This window comes from Abramis brama (assembly GCF_963993115.1).
Source record: "Abramis brama genome assembly, chromosome: 3".
Lineage (NCBI taxonomy): Eukaryota > Metazoa > Chordata > Actinopteri > Cypriniformes > Leuciscidae > Abramis > Abramis brama.
This window is the reverse complement of record NC_139965.1, coordinates 19398678-19421530: the sequence shown is the minus strand read 5'-3', so window position 1 is coordinate 19421530 and position 22853 is coordinate 19398678. Positions and strand designations below refer to the sequence as shown.

The following is a 22853-nucleotide window of genomic DNA, read 5'->3' as shown; positions in this document are numbered from 1 at the left end:
AGAAATCATTATAATATGCTGATTTGCTGCTCAAGAAACATTTATTATTATTATTATCAATGTTGAAATTGTGATACATTTTGTTGTCAAGATTCTTTGATGAATTGAAATTATTTTATTATAGCATTTATTTGAAATATAACTCTTTTGTAACAATTTAAATGTCTTTACTGTCACTTTTGATTAATTTAGTGCATCCTTGTTGAAAAGCAATATCTATTTATTTCAACAATACATACATAAAAATGCATTTTTTTAGCTACACAAAGACACATTCTTAGCTACACATTCACAGCATTAGCTTGTAAATGTTGGCAGTAAACAGCGAGGCGACTATATGTTTTGAAGCCGAGCATAGTTTGTGCTGTGCTTGGGGGTCATTTTGCTTTTGGAGGATGATTTTGCTCTGAACACATTTCTCTGTTTGCTGACCATCATGCTCATTGGTTCAGAATGGTGTTGCGTGGGCGGTTTGGTTTGCACTAAATATAGTACTTCACTTTCAGACCAGAATGCTCAGTGTTAGTGTCATCAGGCTGCAAAAGATTGCCGGGTTTGTGAGATGTCTTGTAGCAAACTTTAGGTTTGACTTAATGTTAGCCTCTCCCAGAAGTCGCTTCTTTCTAGCCGCTCTCAAACAGAATCTGTTTTGAAGTGTTGGAACGATCAGTGATGTCGGATAGTTTCTCTCATTTCACCCAATAACCTCTGCGGTTCTGTCAGGGTTGTAGCTCCTGTCTTGTTCATTTCTTTAACAATTGCTCCTCTTGTTCAGTTGCTCAATTTGTTAGGATGGTCTGATCTTAGATGTTTCTGGGCTTTGCGCCATTTTTTCCATTTTGCTTCAATGAGCATCACAGTGCTCAAAGGAAGGGCCAAAATGATACAAATCTCTTGTTTGTTTTTTTCTCCTAATGGAATAGAATAAAGAATGGAAAACAAAGTGATATTTATTGTGCAGTTGACAACAAGCAAATATGGATTGGATTGTAAAGGAAGTCAGCTGTACCTAATGCATAATTCAGCAAATATTTGATTTTAAAGATGTAAAAAAAAACAAAAAAAAACAGGCTAAGCAAATTTGTTGGGTTACTGTGTTTGGTTAGGGTTAGCCAAACCAGTTGAGATGCATCGCTTTACATGTTTTTTTTTCACACATGACAATCTCTCAAGATAACCTAACCCAGTTTAGGGTAATTTTCAAAGTTTTATTTGCAAAATAACCATCTTATAATTCTTCGTGAATTCTCCAGAAATACTGCTAGTATGACTTTGCAGCTCAGTGGAATGAGCAGAAATCAATGGGGTGCTTTCTGACAGCACTGTTTTCAAAAACTATCAAAGAAGATTAAGTAGTTCTCTGCACAATATTGACATTGATTTTCAGTTTTCAGTTCAGGTTTATTTTAGCTAGCAAACCTTCCCTCAGTCACTTATTGAAGCAGAACCTCAATGGTTACAGGATTCACTCTTTTCTGAGAGGAGAGACTCAAGAAACCTCCTAAGGTTTCTTTCTCATCAAACCTCCCATCTAGGAAGGTTTTCCCCTGCCACAGTCATCTTTGACTCACCCACCACAGGTATTGTATTACCACACTATTCTCTGGTTTGAAACAATGGCTTTTTTGAAACACTGGCTGAAAACCATGCCCTCTCCGGTCCACTGTAAAAGTGTCTGTAGATCTGACCTTTAAAAATTACTTTTATTGTTGTAATATGATCAAGGCAGCATAGCCTCGTGATTATACAATCCTGTGCGAGTGATTCAGCGGTTTTAGAATTATTAAAAGAATAGTTCACTTCAAAATGAAAATTCTGTCATCATTTACTCACCCTCAAGTTGTTTCAAACCTGTATGAATTTCTGTCTTCTGCTGAACACAAAAGAAGATATTTTGAAGAATGTCGGTAACCAGGCAGTTGATGGACCAATGGGGTACATCAAGTCATCAACTGTTTGATTACTGACATTCTTCAAAATATCTCCCTTTGTGTTCAGCAGAAGAAAGAAATTCATACAGGTTTGAAACAACTTGAGGGTGAGTAAATGATGACAGAATTTTCATTTTGAAGTGAAGTAATCCTTGAACTCTTTCTGTCACAATGCTTCCCTGCCATAAACTGAATTCTCTGGCAATCCATCTGTTCACTGTTATACTGTAGGGGGCGCTATTACGCATCTTCTGAAAGAGTACAGAATCTCAGAATCCAAAAACGTGAAGAAGAAGCAGAAACACCAAAAAGAAGCATTGCTTACGCATTTGTAAGCTAACACGTTAACTAACGTTACTGAATGAAATGTCGACTCAGGAAGAGGTATAGGACTATGCAAGCTTTGGGGTGTTGATGGACTCGATCTACTCGACCTATGTTTTGATTATCGTTCTGAATCCAATCCGGACATAGTCTGCGATTATCTCAGCTTTTTGTTAAAAGAGAAGAATGCATGAAGCTAGATTTTTTTTAAAGCAGAATCTCTATTCTTTCTTTTGAAATTTTGTATGTTCAGATATTCATACAACAAAATATTCTGGAGACCATGAAAGTTTTGTGAAAATGATCAAAAATACTGGCTCTGGCTAGTAACAATGTCAGGGAAAGAGTTGATGTTAAACTGTTAATAAATGTTCTTTTTTGCTTATGATTCATTTTCTATAAAGAAAATAGGCATTATAGTCATTAATTATTTGATTAGTTATATCTCAAGCTCTCTTGAGATGTTATAGTACACTGAAACACTGTCTTCAAGAAGATGCCTTTGGTTTCAGACACAGCCAATCTGTATTGTGAGATAGGCCTGTCATAAATATTACATCCATATGTATGCATGCATGGTCTAATCCATACATACCATGGTTAATCCACTATTTTTGATAACTGTGGTACACTTTGCTCAAGGTAAGGTCCCTAGAGATTTGAGTCCGCCCAGCAATAGTGGCCAACCTTAGACAAGACGTTCTACAAATCACCTTAAACTCTCAGTTTTCAGTTTGATATTTGCATTTGGCATATCCCTGGATAAAGAGTGACTTGTTTAAATCTGAAAGACTCCATTCCATGCCAAAAAGATATTTGCTGATGCAGCTGTTGGGTTGAATTAAGGAAGGTTTGAATTTCATAAGGGATTATGAAGCATACATGTGAAGTGGCTATATTTGCAGTATTTACTGCATTTCTTTGACTGTTCTCTTTTCCAAACCCTAGTGAACTGCCTTGCTGGCTACATAGCAGCTGCCTTCAAAGTGAATGATGAATTCCATCAGAGTGAATTAACTCAAGAGTGAACAATTTTTTTAAGATTTTGGATTGTATATATATATATATTTATAATAAACATTGCTCTAACTTCTCCACTACGGATACATGTGGTGTTATCTTTGATCAAGTTTTTGTAAAGATTATTTAATTTTGGTTAGATTTAGATTTAGAACATTTGTCTTGCTATCACTTTTTCAGTCGGTCACTTGAGTCTTGTTTGTTTGAGTCTTCGTTTTTTTTCTTTTTCTTATTTCACAGTAAAACAATCAATTAGATGTAAAGCTCTGAATTGTGCAAAACAAGCACGTCTGCAGTCAACTTCCAAATCTCAGCGATAATTGCTGTCTCTCTGAAGGCGTCATGGTGTGAGCAGCCTCCCATTACCTGCTCATGCTAAACACACACAGGCACAACTGTTCTGCTCACAGAAAGGACACAATGTACTTTGGCATTCTTTAAACAATCTTCCCTTATTATTTGTGCAATGACTCCAATCTGCTGACAGATCCTATCACTCCAGTCCTCATCTCTACCTCATACAACATTTTTTCAGTGTTTTTATACTGATGCATGCCAGACGTAAAATTAAACCAGATAGAATCAAGATTCTTGATTCTTATGTGATGTTTTGCACTGAAAATCATTACAGATGTTTGAACAAAGTATGAGAAGTGCCTACATTGTCTGTAATCATTTAAAGCTGCTGTTAGCCATTTTTATAACTTCCGCTGGACTCATTTAATTTAAACTCATAAAGAGTTTTGAATGTATTTTAACATCTAAAAATGGTCTTTAAGAAAATAAAATGCATCAGTGAGTAAAATGCAACTTGAGCTCCGCATTTTTAGAACGCTTTGTCATGCGCGAGATGCTGCAAAAGACATGAGACCCGAGCGCAACTTTTTAAGACTTCCATCTAGCGCTTACATTGAAAAACAATGGTCAAGCCTAGTGGAATGGAAAAGGGTTCTGTGTGAACGACCCTTAAGAAAATCTATTACAGGCACAGTAAAGCATTTCTGAAGCTTTTCTGTTGATAATATTACACCCGCATAACAAATGTTAGCACTGTATAGCATTGCTGATCCTTGCGGTTTAGTTGCCAAAGGCCATATTACAGAAACGTGCCATCCTAAGTCTGAAGGCCAATTCACACTGCACCGACAGACATCAACAGACCCTTCGGACCAGATTTACTAACAGCTTGTGCCAGTGCAAACCCTCTTTTGGCGTTAAAAAAGCTACTGTCAGGATTTACTGAAGACACACAGTGAAGAATTAGCGCTGAAAAGACGTGGACGGACAGTTTTTGCGGCTGATCTTTTTGGAGTTTCCCTTTCAGACGCAAAATTTATGGGAGGAGATTTTTTAAATGAATCACACAAGATGATTTACTAAGGTTTGCGCTAGTCAATTTACTGGTATTTGTGCCATTATTTACCGCCCAAAAAAGCATGATGCTATTTTGCACTGCTCTTGGTAGATTGCGCTGGTCATTATGGAAATGATCAGACTGCATCTGTGTTCTTTAATTTGCGCGTCGTCAGTAGATCACGCTCTGAACTTTGTCGGGTTTTGTCCGAAAGTGTGTGACCCCTGTAATTGTTAGAAGTAACTTAGCACGGAATACCCTAACTTGCAGACAGCTTTTTACAGGAAGAAGAGTCAGTATTGTTCCTCTCAATGTTGATGGCTTCAAGCTGTTCATGAGTAGTTGAAAAATGTCTTTCTAGTTTATTTGATTTTAATGTGAGACCAAATATTCACTATAGGGTTTAAATCTGGACTCTGACCAGGCCAAAACATGAGCCTGATGGACTTGTTCTCAAGCCACTTCTTGGTTGTCTTTGCAGTTTGGACAGGAACATTGTCTTGTTGAAAAATAACATCTGATCATTCCTCTTTAAATAGCGTTTCATTTGTAGGAAATATTTGCAGACTGGCTCTGAATTTCAGTAACTAGCGTCAACTTATCCAAACTGTAAATCGGGGCAAAAATATGGGCAAAAGTCATGTAGTGTATTCCAGCCTAAAGTTCGAATGTTTCTGTAATTTGGCCCCAGGAGATTGTTGATATCCAAACACCTCTAAGGCAAATGCTAGTATTCCAATTTATTTCTTTATACAAGTTTAGCAATGGAACCTCTTTATTGTTGGAATATGAGACATATTCCACATAATATCCCACAGATTTTGAATGGAATGTAGCATTTATAGCAACCACCTCCACCTCCTCATTGCTTTAGCATTGTTATTTTCAGCGTTATTTTCAAAACATGTCAGCTAATCCTTTAAGTTTTCTTTTTGGCTATCAAGCTCAGGTTGCGCTCAGATTCTTTTTTTTGCTGTTTAGAGAGCCTAGGGCAGGTGTGATTTCTCACGACAGCACGTTTGAGCTTCCGCAAGAACCAATGAGGTTCATTTTTGTGTTATGCAGCACCTTTGAGCTTCCGCAAGAACCAATGAGGTTCATTCTCGTGTTACGCAGCATGTTTGAGCTTCAGCCAGAACCAATGAGGTTCATTCTCTTGTTACGCACATTTTAGCTTCCGCAAGAACCAATGAAGTTTGTTCTCACACATCACGCACGTTCAGTTAAGCTTCTGTTTATGTCAATGTTTAAATTTATGTTTAAATTTTTTTTAAAACTATCCTCTGTTTGTACATCCTATTTGCTGCTCTCAGTTGTCATCCAACAATCTCACTTGGTATCACCCTGACACCTACTTTAATACTATAGCAACAGTGTAGTGCTACCAAAAAAATGGCATTACTGCCTGGACACACAGAGCCAGTTGATTGAATAAGCCCTAAATAACTGTCCATCAAGAGAACATGTCCCCTAATGGGTGAAGGGAACATTTCTGGAAAACGTGCTTGTGTATGCAGGAAAACATTTATCTCAGTTTGTTGCTCCGAATTTGTTGTTGTTTTCCATACTTCACAATCTTTATTTAATCTATCTATTTTAGTCTATCATCTGTCTTTTCATCTCTCACTCTTTGTCTCTCTCCAAAACAACTTTCAACATCATTAAAAAGCATTTCCAGCTGTTCCATTGTTGATTCCTCATCGTGAAGTCTCCCCATAATTTCTTGTGACAGCTCTCCGTTCGGCAGACGGGATGGTTCTATTTTAAGAGCCAAGTCAGCTCCTTTCTCGTTCCTTAAGAATTCAGCGGAGTGACTCATGCAACCAGACAAAGCTGTTGTTTATTAAACCCCAAAAATGTCTATTCCTGTCCCTGTAGAAGTTGCTTGTTGCTCTGAGGGGGTTTGTGCAGGTAAACTGCGCTGATTCACTTGGACGATTGTGTTTATCACATTGTAAAAACCATGACAGTTAAAACCATTGCATTTTGGAAATGCTGGCATTTGTTTTTTCATTGCCAAGTCATAATGACATGTGCATGGCTGTGTAATATGAATATATTTATGTCAGTCAGCTTTTCAACTGCGTCATCCATCTTAATAATAGTTCCCCTTAAAAATGTCTATAGATGCATAAAGACGTGCGTCATCTGGAAAGCATCTTCTATTTTAATTGTCATATTTGGGTAAACATATGTCTGATGAAAAGGCACACATTGAATGGATGTATACATGAAAGTTTTATCTAAAGTGACTTACAGTATAGTGCATTCAAACATGTAATGTAGTCTACATTTTATCATTACATGTATTCTTTGGCATTCAAAACTGGATTCTAATTCAATATATTTTAAAATATAATTTATTCCTGTGATGCAAAACTTTTTCAAAAAGAATTTTCAGCATCCGTATTCCAGTCTTCAGGGTCACATGATCCTTCAGAAAACATTCTAATATTTCTTATTATTATCAATTAAACATTTCTTATTATTATCAATCTTGAAAACAGTTGTGCTGTGTAATATATTTGTGGAAATTTAGCTTTTTCAGGATTTTTTGATGAATAGAAAGCTTTATGTCAATCTGCTTTTGGTGGGTCTCATGCTTGTCAAGTCAAGTCAAGTTTATTTTTGTATTTTGTTAAAGACAAATGCAACTTAATAAACTGCAATTGGGTTCGCAACTCCAGCTCGCCTTCAGTGGACTTAATGTGACAAGCATGAGACTCATCAACATTGGGTTGACACAAACAGACGTGGCAGTTGCTTCAAATAGAAATCTTTAGTAACATTATAGGCGCAGAGCTGCCAACTCTCACGCATTCACCGTGAGACACACGCAATTGACACTTTTCACACGCTCTCACGCCACACATCCATTTTCTCACGCACAGAAAAATCGCGAAGCAAAGAGGTCACGGAGACCGACAGACTAGACAGAGCAGGTTAGTTATGATAGAAAAAAAATCTCAGCTCTCAGATTCTGTCACTTTTATTACGAAATTCAAACAATAAATACCGTTTTGGCGCTTGTAAATGTGACGCGACAGATCCCCATAGCAGCACGTGAACCGATCATCTCTACAAGCTAATAGTAAATAACACTGGAAGATACAGTACAACTTACCGAAATGTATATTCCTCATACATAATATCCACCAACCAATCAAACAAAGGGGTCAATAAAACAGCTGGAGAACAATTATGTCACATAACATTTGGCGTAATTTGCAGGTGGGACGGATGGGACATGTCCCCACCACTTTTTGCCAGGATTGATATTGTCCCCACCACTTTTTTGAAACATCTCGCTGCACGTATATATACCTAATGCGAGTGAAACATATCCAGTTGACATTAATTTGTCCTAAATAAGAGGCAATCTGGCGCTGGAATGTGTTGTTTATCAAATCATGCTGAGTGTTCATTGCCAATGTTCTCTTTTGACTCGTGCACAGTCTTCACAGCAACGAGCGCGTCAATCTATCGCATAATGCCGTTGCAGAGACTCTATTTTTTCTGGTGAAATCTCAAAACAAAATGCACACAAACGTATCCATGCTCTTGATATACAATCACTGATGAACATCTTTGATTTTAATGAGGGAAAAAAACTATACGATGGCGGATTACCGGTACCTCTGACATACTTAACAAAAGTTCTACCATCAGACCATTAGGGAATAATTATGGAAGAATGCTGATGGCATATCTATGCATTTATTCACTAATGTGAATTATCTCAGGACTAACAATAAATTGTATTATTGTAGATGTAAGAATAAAACTATCACATTAAACATGCGTTGATACATTAAACTCTGTGTAGCCTACTATTGAAATTGATTTCTGGACATCGTAATATTATTCAAGTGCTCAAACCACTTTTTAAAACAAAGTTACACCACTGAACCTGATTATAAATGTCTTTAGTGTCCCATTTTGACAAATTAATGCATCCTTGCTGAATTAAATGGTTAATTTCTTTCTTACTGACCCCAAACTTTTAAACGGTATAGTAAAAATTTATTGTCACTTAAGTCACATTGAATTGAATTAAACAAACATTATTTGCAAATTGAAATTTGCAAGTCAGTCCTTAAGACTGGATTTGAGAAATTTCTGTTCATTGTGAGAAAATCTCTGTTCTATATGACTCAGCTTACTTCTTCAATGTCAGTTCATGTGATTTCTTCTGGTCTGTTTTATCATCCTGCAGGTAAAGCCTAATTACTTTTAAAAAAATACCACTTCATTTGAAGTATCACAAACGATGCAGAACGAGTTATACATAAGTTAATTACTTAGTGTTTTGTTCAGACAACTAATTGTAAGTATGAGCAATAGCAGTGGCTTCACAATGTGTGAAAGGCAAATGTGTTTTGGTATTACATGTGTATTATGTGCAAGCAGTGTCTTTGTTCTCAGCTGGTCTCTCCTGCTGATGGGAATTAACATCTCACCTCGAACACAATTTGTTCCATAACTGAATTAAAGATAATGATTTGTTATTCTATATATCCATATCCCTGTGATGGTGCTGAAAAGTACAGGTCAAGGTCTGCTTAGCTTGTGGGCATGTCACTGTGACTCACTGCGCACACACACACACACACACTAATTAAGGATGGACACAACTCGTACCGCATTGAAAGTCTGCTCACGTCTTTCTGCTAGCACCCATGGCTTTTTGGTCTGTGAATGTGGCAATTTTTTTAATAGAGCCTGTAATTAAGTCCTTAATGGCACAGAATACATGTCTGCTTGAGAAATCAAGGCCTGGATGTGTGTATGCGCATGTGTTTACGCTCTGAAAAGCGTGCGTGTACGCACTAAGACCTCCCTGCCTCGGCAGAGCAGAGGTCGCACATTCATTATCTGTCGGGTCGTAATTTGTCTCGACTGCCTGCACGATTAGAGCAGGTTTGTGTTGCAAGTGGGCGACGCAAACAAGGGAAGATGTCATAAAAACAAAGCGCCGGGTGTATTCATCACGACGAACGCAAAGATGCGTGTTGCTGATACATCACTAATGATGCTCTCGCAGGAGATTGATGGCGAATACTTGTCTCTCTGTGTTTCTGTCTCTGATGCGGAAATGTAGGACGCTTTCTCACTTTAAGACTGCTATAAAAGCCATTAGACAGTTTTCCAGCCCTGAGGAAACTCATTTAATCCTCTTCAGTTGTCTATTGAGATGCTTCTTTCATGCTGAGCGAATGTGCCTGCTTTTTTTTGTCTGAATGCATATCTCTCTGCGTTAGAAACAAGCTTGATTGTATCAAGTATGCGAATCACACAGCGGAAGTGTTTTAAGGCGTAGTAGGCGCATTTACTACACGAAAGGCTGTTGAGAAAGGTAGGCAGCGTGATTTGTCTGTCTTCTGACATGCCTCCTTTAGACCAAATTTTGTAGAAAACAATCCCTGAATGCATTGCAATAAGGTCAGCGGAGTAGCTATCATTTCAGAAGTGAGGAGGACAGAAATGTCAAGTGTAATACATTATTTTTCTGACCTTTGAATAATTGACAGTTTTTAATTTTTATCTCTTGCTTGTAACTGGCTAAGGAATCAAATACAATGCTGAACAATAACCAACAATTTGTGTTCTATCATGTTATAATAATTGGAAATAATATCTCATATATTTTCCTAACAACAATTTTATGATTGGTTTATGTACTACAAACACTTGTCCATTAACTCATCATGGATTTTATGGAATGTAAAAAAAAATTATAGCATGTGTTTTAAAGACACTAACACTTGATGAGGATTTTATTCATTTTTATCACAGAATAAATCAGAAAACATGCAGTATGTTATAGTTTCTGTACTGTAATAAAGGTATATTTGTTGTTATGAAAATACCACAAAATGGCTTGAAAAACACACATAAACCATATATTGTCGCAATTGTGTGTTTATTGTCTTCACGTTTCGTCAGTCAAAACATTTCTCCTTTTTATTCCAAGTGGTACTCACTGCAGAGCCAAATGACGTCCAGCTCCCCCTCTCTGGATGTAGTGGGTGGAGCTTGATCTAGTCCAGCTCCACCTCTGTTGATTTAATGGGTGGAGGGATATGGTTATGAGTAGGGTTAGGGTGTGTTTAGACCAGATTACATTCAGAGAGGGGGAGCTGGATGTCACACTCTACCTATTAGCTCTGCAGAACTCAGGATGCCTTTGTCCATATAAGGGATTTCCTGGAACGTCATAAGTTATTACTTCTACAAGTCCGTTTTGAACTTTCTGGGAGGTAGAGCCCACTGGCTTTGAGTATGAATGGAACATACATTACATGATAGTGTTTAGCGTTCCATAATGGGTACATCAAATAAAACGTCAGGTCATGCATAGACTATCATGTCTCTTTGAATATAAATCTAGATTTATTTACATTGACACATGAAAACCTCTAGTGAACACACTTGCCGGAAAAAAGTGTGAATTTACGTTTCATTAAAAGTGCGGGGGACATTGAGTATAGAGAAAAAGGTGAATACTTGTGTGTTTAATTTTTTCATGTTTAAAGCGAGTTGTAAAAATCTTATTTTTAAAATATTATTTATTTTAGTTATTATTTTATAATTTTATAATTTTTATTTTTTTAATTGTTTTTTATGGAGCAAAACTCCACCCATATTACTTATAATGCATAACTAGTTCAAGTTCATTTGTCAAAAGTATTCCCAGTCCCACTGTTAAAAGGGCAATTTCTTTAAAGCCTAAATATCATACATTTTGTACAGAAGATTTAATATAATTGTTTTAACTAAAAAAATATGACCTTCATCTTTCTGCTTCCATTTCAAGTGCATTACTGTAAATGTTATTTATTTGTTTTTAATTTATCACAAATGTCAAATTCTCTTGATCAACCCGCCCATCATTCCCACCCTGATTGGATCATTACATTCGTTCATAAGTGTATGGCATCATGTGTTGATGGAGCATCGTTCTGTGTTTGTGTTATTTAGCAGGGTGTTGATGGGCGATGAGTGTTTTTGCTTGACTGTGGATTAGGTGTTGATGTGTTTTTGGTGGAGTATGTAAGTATTTTTGTTCTGTGGGTGTGGATGTGGAGTGGCGCAGGACAAGTGTGTACATGTGTGTGCATGAGGATTCTGGGTGTCTGTGGTTGTACGCTTTATTTCCATCCTATTTTTTAGAAAATCTCATCTATTCACACTCTCTTCGGCATCTCAGTGCACAGTGAATCATTCTTTTGAAATTGTTCATGATTCAGTTGAACTGATTATCCTCATTTTAATTTATCAACATTTAACAATGCCCATGTAACCAGAAAATATCTGATTGTGATTTTTCTTATAAAAGTTGTAATTGTGAAAATGTAAATTTAAACAATTTAAAAAATTGTGTGTGGTGATGGAAAGAAACCCATCTGTCTGCTTTTCCTCACTGGCGGCCAGACAGAAGCAGGAAGTAGTTGCAATCTGTTGACCCTTGTTTGTTCTGAACTTTCACCCTTTTCTCATCTGTCTGCTTGGAGCCAGCTGGCCATCAGCTCATTTGATGGTGATTAGACTGAGGTGCGTGATTGCAATAGATATGCATTCATCTTGTCAGCATGCAGCCAATAAAATGGCGCACAACAATTAGACTGCTGTTTGTTCTGAATAAACTCTGTTAAAACAGTCTGGATGCAAAATCCATCTTTATTTCTGAAACCTTCATAACATTCCCCAAAAAGCCTTCTTTTTCTCTGCATTTCTCCTCTTCTCTAGCTCGCTTCCTAGTTTAATTGTCTAATAAACATGGCATTGTATATTATGAATATTATTGGCTATTTGGTCCTGTTTACACCTAGTATTAAGATGCGTTTTGGTCGATCGGATCACAAGTAGATGAGGCAGACACATACCTGTTTACACCTGCTGTTTTAATCTGTCTCTTTTGTCCAATTTCAACCACTTCTATCCTGATTTCTTCGTGGGGAGGGTCTATAGGCTGGTAAATGAATTGGCTTTTTCAGATCTTTCGATCCAATGGACGAAATAAGATTGCTCAATTTATATATGAACGTCCCCGGAGAAGACAGAAAAACATACGGAAAAAAAGCAGCTTTCGTTTAGAAATCATGAATGGTGAGAGAACTTTGTGCTTGGTACGTTTTTGTCTTCAAACCAAATTTGGGTCTTCAGCCAATGAAGTTTAAATCCCGTCTGGCTAGTGCTCTTTCCATAATGTTTACGCATTAGATCAGTAGGCGGAGAGTATACGTCTTTTGTGGTTGTTCGAACGCATTCGACCACATGATCATCTACACTAAAAATCCTGTATATTCGACTAGCTCTGGAAGTGGTCTAAAGTGGACAACCTCAACACGTTTTAGACCCTGTTTACAACTGTATATGGCGTCTTCCACTTATGATCCAATCGACCAAAACACATCTTAATACCAGGTGTAAACAGGGCCTTTGATGAATTGCTTTTGTTCATTTTGTTTGTCGTTTTGGAGGTAACACTTTATTTCAATGGTCTACTTTAGACATTCTACTAACTATAAGTAACATTGTATCTGCCAACTAGCAGTCATTAGAGACTGCTTAATATCTGATAACACTTTATTTTGATGCTCCCCCAACAGACATTCTTCTATAAGTAACTTTGCAAGTACATTTTTTTTTTCTTTGCAACTTATTTTACTAACCCTAACCCTAACCTAACAGTCTACTAATACACTAAGTCACTTTGCAACTATGTATCAACTATCATTAAAATTAGTAGACTATATGGGCTATCAAAATAAAGTGTTACGGTTTTGGACAAAAGCATCTTCTAAATGCACAAATGTATAATGTAAATAATCAGAAAACTGTTCTTAATTAAGTGAATATCTGAGCACACTTGGAGAAATTATTGAGATATTTTACACAAGAATATCTGGGAAGCAGAAGACTTAGAGATCACTTAGGTACATAGACAAATATCTCTTTGTGCTTAAGCGTTTGAGATATTAAAGAGATCTTTATTTGTGATTTCTCTTTCCTCCGGGTCTCGACTGCTCCTGTGCCAGACAGAATCTGTTAGACAAACATCTCAAGGTCCAATTGTATAGTGACTGTAGTCATTTTAAAAAAAGAATAAATGAGCATTGAGAGGCATCTCATCCATTAGGATGAGCAATTTGTCAACATGGCCCAGTCTCTCGGGACCTGTTGGGAAAGATGATGTGGAAAGTGAGAGAGCTGGGCATCCCTGTTTGTGATTATCAGATGAGCTCTGAGTCTTGGAGCCTCTTCAGCCCAGTATCTGGGTCAGGCTGGAAGAATGTATGAGGGTGGAATGACATCTCTCTCTCTGTCCCTCTACGCCTTCTCCAATTTAAGCCATGAAATTCCTCCAGAATATATGATAACTCAAGAATTGTCTTCCTTGCTCTTTCTCATTAGGACTTTTTTTTTTTTTTTTTTTTCTTCAGCTTTTTTCATATATTTCTGCATGTATTGTTTCTTTCTTAATCTCTTTTTCTCAGTATGTCTAAAGTATCTCAACTTACTAAAGTAACTTGCGGTGTCCAGAAACTCTGAGAACTTCATATATTATGTGTGAGACTGACTTTTGTGAAGGAGGAGGAAGACACACAATCCGTACAGTGATTGATTGACAGATCTGTCTAGGGTTGGGGAAAATTCTAGCCGTAGACACGTGTTTGTTTCATCTCTTACAAAAAACAGTCTTGTGGTGCCACTGTACAGTGACGGTGTCAGATGGTAATGATCACCACATTCATGCACCATGGTATTTACATGGTCTTACCATGGTACATCCAAAAAATTATGGTAGCCATGATAAATATCCAAATATGATTGCTTTTTAGTACTATTTTTAGGGATGGTAGTAAACTGCAATGAAATATACTTTTGTATGGAAATTTGTCTTACACAAAATGGTACATATACACAAAATACTGTTGTTCTGCTTCAAATGCTATAACTTACACAGGGCTAGGCTGGGGCTAAAATTCAGCCCTGGACAAATCCAGCCCAGTGAATATTTTGCTGGGGTTACTTTCTTCTGTGAAACACAAAAGAAGATATATTGAAGAATAATGTAACCAAACCAATTTGGTTACCCTTTACTTACACTGAATGGAAAAAAAGGTTCTGCCGAAGCACCATATTTATACAGTGTTAATAACTGCTGGTGAGGCCCATCCGGCCTTTGTCACAATTTTGGAGTATTTTCCTTTTGCAGTTTCATACGTGCTGAAATTTAAAAACAGTGCCTAATATGGAAATGTCCCGGTACTCACAATGCCCAATACATGCCGATGTGTATATATACAAATTAGGAATTATATATTCTGCTTCACACTGTATAGACTAATAAATTTGAAAAAAAACATAAAACATTAAAAGCATTAAAAACAACTCCATATGCATCGAAAGACATCATAAATCAATAAAAATAACATAAAACATTATTAAAGATTACATAGCTGAAGTTAATTGTAGTAAAAGGACATTTACACCAAGTGTGATAAAATTGTGTATGTTTGTGTGTGTGTGTGTGTCCTCCAGGTAAACCAGCGTACCTTCACATAGGAGAGGAGGTGGACGGTGTGGACATGCGGGCAGAGGTCGGACTGCTGACTCGCAACATTTTGATCAGAGGCGAGATGGAGCCAACCTGTTACGGCAACGAAGCCTGCAAGTTCTTCTCCTTTGATACGTTTGGTGGACATCTCAAGGTAATCTGACCCTCCTGTCAGTTCAAACAAGCATTTTTTTATTAAGTACCACCTACAGTTGTCTTTAATGCCTCCATCCACTAGCTCATCTCACCATGGATGTTAACACCCTCAGAGTGAAATATTGCAGCGATGGCACCCCTAGCTAGACATTAACACTCTGTCACACAAGCAGAACGGACATTTTTTTGGCTTTGTCTCCTGCAAAAGGCCTGTCAGTATCAGTGTGTGTGTGTGTGCGTGTGTATACGTGATGAGGCGACTCAAGCGGCTGACCTCTCTAGTAATTGGCCCAGATCCGACTGTTCCTTTCCCCTCCTCACCTTAGCTGTCATGGAGAAGGTTGGCCCGTTTCTCCACACAAGAAGAAATTTCCACATGCAACAACTAGGCCATCCTGTCTTTCAAGTTGTGGGGAAACTACCTTTGACACAAGCTACCTTGCAGTAATGATTTTAGAAGGGATAAATATTAAAACAAGTACAAATAATTCTGAAATAGTAACCCCCAAAAATAAAAATTCTGTTATCATACTGAACCTCATGTCATTCTAAATCTTTATCTTAATGTCTATGCCAGATGCAAATGGCACGGCACGACACGACGCAAAAACAGCAAATAGAACCCATTATAATCAGAGATGCTGTCTACACTGGACGCGACACAACAAATTTGTTATTTCTGACATACTTGAAGGTGACCCTAAAAACATCTAGCAGCATCCTAATAACCAGCCAGGTGACACTTGCGACTGACTAGCAACCAACCAGAAGATTAGCACAATGTTGGTGTATTCCATACAGTGAGAGCTTACAGTAGAGTGACCAAGGTCTCATAAGTGGCTTTCGCACCGGGTAGTTCTAGGAACTAGCCACAAGGGTGGTTCCCTGAAAATGAATGGTTCCCTTAGGAACATTTTCCTGGTTGCTTTCGCACCGCCAGTAGGAACTCTGAAGTGACGTAAGCCGCGCTTGTTGTTATGACTTTTATTTTGACGGCACTGAGAATGCCAGAGCCTGAGCTCACAGTGCTCGCATTCTCCGTGTTCATTAGTTTACGATCTGTCTAACAGTCCTAATACGTTATTAGATAGAATTGTTATACATAGAAAGTATAATCTATAATCTGTGTGTTTACACAGCCTTTTTAAAAATGGTGGTTGCTGGTGTTTCGTGTGCGTTCGGCCAATCAGCATACACCAACATCACTGGTAGTTCCTATAGTGCTGGTTTAGACCCTACTCTGTAGTAGGAGCTAAATTAGTTCCTCCAAAAGGAGTTCTTAGAACTAAAATCGTTCCTAGTTCCTGCGGTGCGAACACGCCAAAATCGGGGACCTTCCGCCAATAGTTCTAGGAACTATGAAAAGGTTTGTTTGGTGCGAAAGCCCATATAAATGATTTTCTATATAGTGTTAGAATGAGTTCAGCAAATGAACTTAAGCTGTATCTGTGTTTGTAAAGGGTCAGCCAGGGTCAACATGTCAGTCTAAAGTGCTCTTCACTCACACACCCATGCAAAAACATGTTCAGCCTGCTTGTCTAGAGCAATGAACCCACTAACACACTTAATATCTGATCAGACAATTTGGGGTTGTGTTTATGGCCTTCAACCACAAGGGAGGTCATAAAAACCGCCTTCCAAAGTCATGCTGTCACATTCTCATGATATTTGCCAGGCGACTAATCTAATTTATGAAACATTTAGAGAAATATCAGGCCGGGGTGAAACTGTACATCTGGCTGTCCAAAGGATGAAAGACATTAATTGGAGCTAAAGTTTGCCACCTTCCCCTGGGAAACGTCAGATCATCTTAGTTTTACTCGCATTCTTCTGCATCGCGCAGATATGACGTGCAACATATTTCACATTCTTTGACTTGAAACGATGTGATGTAGGTCACAAAAAAAAAGGCAGCCATTAAATCTGAAAGCGAACGTTCTGCCAGAAGTGCGAGAACGAGAGAAGAGAGGAAATCAATCTAGATGACACCTTTAACTTCCCACCCGTCCATTTATTCACACATATACTGGTATGCACGTCTCCGGTCTTATTCTGAAAGTGTGTTGATTTTTACATTTCTCACTTTTGAAGTTCTTTCATCTAGATTCTCGAGTTTCAGATTTCAAATTTCCATATTAAGAAGCACAACTTGCATAGACCCTGTGACCGCTTGTAATCAGATCACCCAAGATGGATATTAATATCATTGTCCATTAAAGTCAAAAATAGCAGAAAGTAGAGCTGCACCATTCTGGATAAATTGAGAATGACGTTGTTTTTTGGGGGGGTTTTTTAGATAGAGATCACGATTCTCCCAAGATTCTGAACAGACAACTAAACTATTTAAAATGTTTAATTACTGTGAACATCAGTGTTTATATACTATAAATACTATAAACCTTAATCCCAGTACTTCTGTGATAATAAGAATTTTTGTATCTGAAATAGCACAAAGGAGTGTAATTTTCCTGTCTCTGTGTTTTTTCTTCTTCAGGTGGAGCGAGGTTTCCGTGCGGTGCATGTGGCAGGGGTGGAGTTGAAGCATATGGGGCAGCAGTCTATGGGTCACTATCCTGTCCACTTCCATATGAATGGGGACGTGGATGACAAGGGTGGCTACAACCCACCTACTTATGTGAAAGACCTGTCCATTCATCACTCCTTCTCCCGATGCGTCACCATTCACGGCTCCAACGGGTTGCTGGTGAGTTTCAGGCCAGAAGTTGTGTGTGCTTGAAGACATCCATAATGAGTCTCTGCTATAAAATTCATAGAATTAATTTTGATAGAATGGAGTCTTTTGTTTCTCTTGAACAATGGCCGGTGGAATTTGTTCCCTCAATTTTTATTTTCTATAAATATATAAAAATCCTTGAGACAATATTTACTTGAGAAGCAAAATTTAACATTACATTTTTTTATGAATATCTAAACATACTTAAAACAGGGTACATTTTCTTGAGAAGAAAACAAGACAATAAGACATTGGTTTTAGACATAAACTTAACAAATGCAAAATATAGTGAGGATTTATGGGGAAAAAAAGTAGTCTCTACTAATATTGCTCAATGTTAGGGTTAACCTAGGATGCTAATAGAGAGGCACCTCAGCTGACACTTACCTAATTGACAAACTAGGCTTTCTGTTTCACACTTGATATCTAGTTGTTTTGCAGATATTGATGCCCTCGGGATATAATTTCTAGTTTTGTTTATATCATGGGGAGAAACATAGAGCTGAAAAGGGTACTTGGCTTCTTTTGACTCTTAACAAGTTAAAAAATATGGATTGTCAGAGTTCAAAAAAACAGGAATATGAATCTGCAATTTAATGTGTAGCGGTCTGTCCTTGGCTTTTCTAAAAATGCATGGAGCTTCTGTTCAAACACTTGTCAAAGAAACAGGACTGCTGCTATAAGCTGCTTTATTTTCTTCACAGGAGACGAGGTGAAAGGTAACGGTACAATGAAGCCACATTATTTGTTCGTGAAAGCGAGCTGCGATTTTATTTTGGAGCCAGCAGGGGTCGGGTGGGTTGGCATCCCAACTTTAGAGCTCTGACGGGAATAAATCTTTGACAAGGGTTGCTTCTAATGCATTTAACAAGGCTAAATGTTATTTTGCCCAGCGGTAGTTATACCACACACTGAGGTAGTTTACAATTCACCTATTTCTTTGAAAGGATTAATGGAATTGCTTTCAGTCCCAAAAATCATGTTTGTTTGCCAACTCACACTGGGTGGATGATGTTTCCATCAGGGTTGTATGTGGTGGCAAAAGGTGCAGCATTTCAGCTTAACCTGATGCTGTTTCAAATGTGCATTCACAGCTGGACTTTGAAAATAGAAGATAGCTGACATCTTATAGGGAAACATATTTTAGTGGTTTTCATGTTCAGTTGTTGATTACCATGAGAATTACATAAAGGAATTGAAAATATGATAATTTTATCATCATTTACTCACCCTCATCATGTGGTTTCAAACTAATATTTTTCTTTGAAATGAAATATTCTTCATTGTTGGATGGTCGTCCAAAAATAAGTTGTCCACACAAGGAAAGTGGATGGGGATTTATATTGCCAAGCTTAAAGTTGCTAAAATGTGTATACAATAATATCAGATACTGTATACTGTATTGCATGAACATTAAATTATAGAAGAAAAGACTACCGTAGATCCTGTAATATTAGTCGTGTCACATCAAATATTGCAGATTTTCATATCATTTCCCTCATGGATGGATGGATGGATGGATGGATGAATGGATGAATGGATGGATGGATGGATGGATGGATGGATGGATGATTTTGTTTCCCTACCCAATGTTAACCTTTGCTAAAAGCCTCATCTCCTGTCTTCTGATGTTCTTAATTTCCCGGTAGGTGAAAGATGTTGTCGGCTATGATGCTTTAGGACATTGTTTCTTCACTGAGGACGGACCAGAGGAGAGGAATACGTTCGATCATTGTCTGGGTCTTCTGGTGAAGGCCAGCACACTGCTACCCTCCGACAGAGACAGCAAGATGTGCCGTGACATAACCAACGGAGCTTATCCTGGATACGTGGCCAAACCACGGCAGGACTGCAGGTATAAATCACACTGACCTGAGAGATAATGGAGAGGATGGTGTAGATCAAGTATCTCAAGAAACTAAGAGCATCAAACAAATCGCACCCTAAATCAAAAGAAATGATCAAGAATATGTATGTGTATACACTATATATAAATAGATGCAGTATGAAATGTTAATTGTTTATCATATTACTGTTCAATTTGCATTTCCAATATTTGTCAAACTAATCGCAATACTGTATGGCTGTCTAAGCAAATCGCGCAGCTCTAATTTTTGTATCGTTAAAAGATATTGTAGCCATGATCATTATTCTAGCTACATTCTGTTGACTCATTCCTCTAACAAACCCTTTTTTTAGTTGTTTTCTCACACTCGCTGGTGGTATTCTTTAATCAAGGCTTCCTCTTAAGAAAGCAACAACACAACATGCGGTCGCACTGATGATAGTTTCCGCCCGCACTCATTATTGTTTAATGATTTTTATCCTTAGATGCACTCGCATTCTTCGATCCTCTGATAATCTTTGCTAATTAAAATAACAACATTACCACATTAAGAAACCCTGCTAAACTCTGGCAGTGAAACTTTCTGGGTTGTGAAAACTGGAGTTGGGTGTTGACAGTAAATATGTTGAATCTGAACCGCAGAGCTGCGAGAGCTGGGAATTGCTTTGAAGTGTGGTTAAGTGTGGAGCATTAGGGTGTGGTGAATACTTATGGAATCGAATCCTTCATTTTTGACGATCTGTAGTTGTACATCTTAAAAATTGTATCAGTGCGACACAAACATTTTTTTTTTTTTTTTTTTTCACACGGCTGTTTATCTTCATACAAACACCTTGTCTGTGCAGAATTTAGAATTTAGACCAGTTCCATATAACATGTGAAACTAACAGGCTTCCAAAGCATTGGGGCATTAAATTGCGTTAAATTGCTAATTGCTCTCATATATATTGCATGAACATTGCACCTTTTAGATTGAAATTCAGTCAATAGGGAGGTTAAAGCTTCACAGCTCTTAAATTATAGAAGAGACTGCCATAGATGCTGTGATATTATCACTTTAGTCAGACGTGATTAAGACACATATTTAAATATTGCAGAAAGACATCCCTCACAGATAGACAGATGACAGACAGATAGACAGACAGAAGATGGATGGATGGATGGATGGACAGATAGGTTGTTTTCTTCTTCCTGTCAATAATAAAATGGCACAAGCAGAAAACGGATGAATCTCTCTTTTTTCACATTAGTTACAGTAGAGCCAGTAATAATCTGTTTGAGATGAGGTTAAGAATGGACATGTGGTAAATGTCAGCCGTGTTTGTTTATGTTTGTGACTGCAGAAGTAGGCAGCAATAAGATCTAATCAGTGTCTTTCTCTCTCTCTTTCTCAGCGCCACCTCCACCTTCTGGATGGCTAACCCCAATAACAATCTCATCAACTGTGCCGCGGCCGGATCCGAGGTTAGTCTCGTTACCACGGCGATGCCTCTGATTAATGGGGCCTTTCCACCTACCATGCTAATTTGTGATGGATCATACAGCGGCATGTGTTGGTTGGCTGTGGATGTTTTTTATATACCGCTGTGTGCTCATTCTCTATGTGTTTTGTGTCATTAGGGCGGCCATTAGCACTGTCTTATGTGTGCATGTGTGTGTGTGTGTGTGTGTGTGGCCTTGCAGGAAACGGGATTCTGGTTCATTTTCCACCACGTCCCCACCGGTCCATCAGAGGGCATGTATTCCCCCGGCAAGTCCGAACATACACCCATGGGGCTGTTCATTAATAACAGAGCTCACTCCAATTACAGGGTGAGTGTGTGTGTGTGTGCATGTGTTGTAGGTGCGCTTCATTGTGAATGAAAGTGGGCCACGGCACTAGAGATATAGGTGCCGCTAGCGCCGCTGTATACACCACTAAAAGGCCGATGCCTGAGATTGATGATCTTGTTGTTCAAAAAAAAGAAGCGGACGAACGCTTTCTCTCGCGCTCCTGCAGTAATCTATGGCATCATTCTCAGTGCGGCCACCGTAATTGAAATATAATTCATTTTGAGCCGCTAGCTACTTAGCCGTTTAATAAAACATGATTTAAGGGTTCGGGAATCTTGGTGTCTTGAGCTGAAACACAGTACCATCCTCAGTCTGAGTGAATGTATGGCGGTGCAGAGGGAAACTTATCTTTATGACGGCAAGGTTTTACAGTGAGAAAAAAATATAAGCTGGTGTTTTAAAAAAAATTTGTTTAGAAATATTGACTTAAAAAAAAAAAAAAAAAGTCTCTTCTGCAAACCAAGGCTGCATTTATTTGATTAGAAATGCAGTAAAAATATTGTGAACTATTATTGCAATTTAAAATCAGTTTTCAATTTGAATATATTTTAAAATGTAATCTACTCCTGTGATGCAAAGCTGAATTATCAGCATCATTACTCCAGTCTTCAGTGTCACATCATGATCCTTCAGAAATCATTCTTCAGAAATATGCTGAGTATTATCAATGTTGATAGTGTGCGATAGTGTGCAAGGGAAAGTGTGTGTATTGGATTGTGTATTTTCTTCACGTATTTGCCTTCATTAGTGTGATAAATTAATTTGTAAAAGTACAAATATTGCAAATAGTCTCTTAATTAACATGTGCTCATAAAATCTGCATGGTAATCCTATTAGAGTGAGCAAAAGGTTATATAATTTGAGTTGGGGTATATGTTACTCTGCAGGATGTCAACAAATCTGTTAGGTTTATATAAAGCACTGATGAAGGAGGTCTTGTTTTTCATGTTTTGCTGTTTATGTGTCTTGGTAGGCGGGGATGATCCTCGACAATGGAGTGAAGACGACCGAGGCTAATGCGAAGGACAAGAGACCCTACCTCTCCCTCGTAGGAGCTAGGTTAGCATTTACAATTTCCCACTCCTGCTGAA

The 22853-nt window shown here is 37.9% G+C and overlaps 1 protein-coding gene across 1 annotated transcript in view; it reads left to right on the top strand.

Moving 5' to 3' along the window:
• The window catches only part of cemip (cell migration inducing hyaluronidase 1), a 117641-nt gene that overhangs the window by 78026 nt on the left and 16762 nt on the right, over nt 1–22853 (top strand). The window contains exons 12-17 of the mRNA XM_084108290.1: nt 15178–15347; nt 17844–18053; nt 19733–19938; nt 21324–21393; nt 21613–21741; nt 22736–22821. Coding sequence (XP_083964416.1) covers nt 15178–15347; nt 17844–18053; nt 19733–19938; nt 21324–21393; nt 21613–21741; nt 22736–22821 — 871 coding nt within the window. The remainder of the gene's footprint in view (nt 1–15177; nt 15348–17843; nt 18054–19732; nt 19939–21323; nt 21394–21612; nt 21742–22735; nt 22822–22853) is intronic.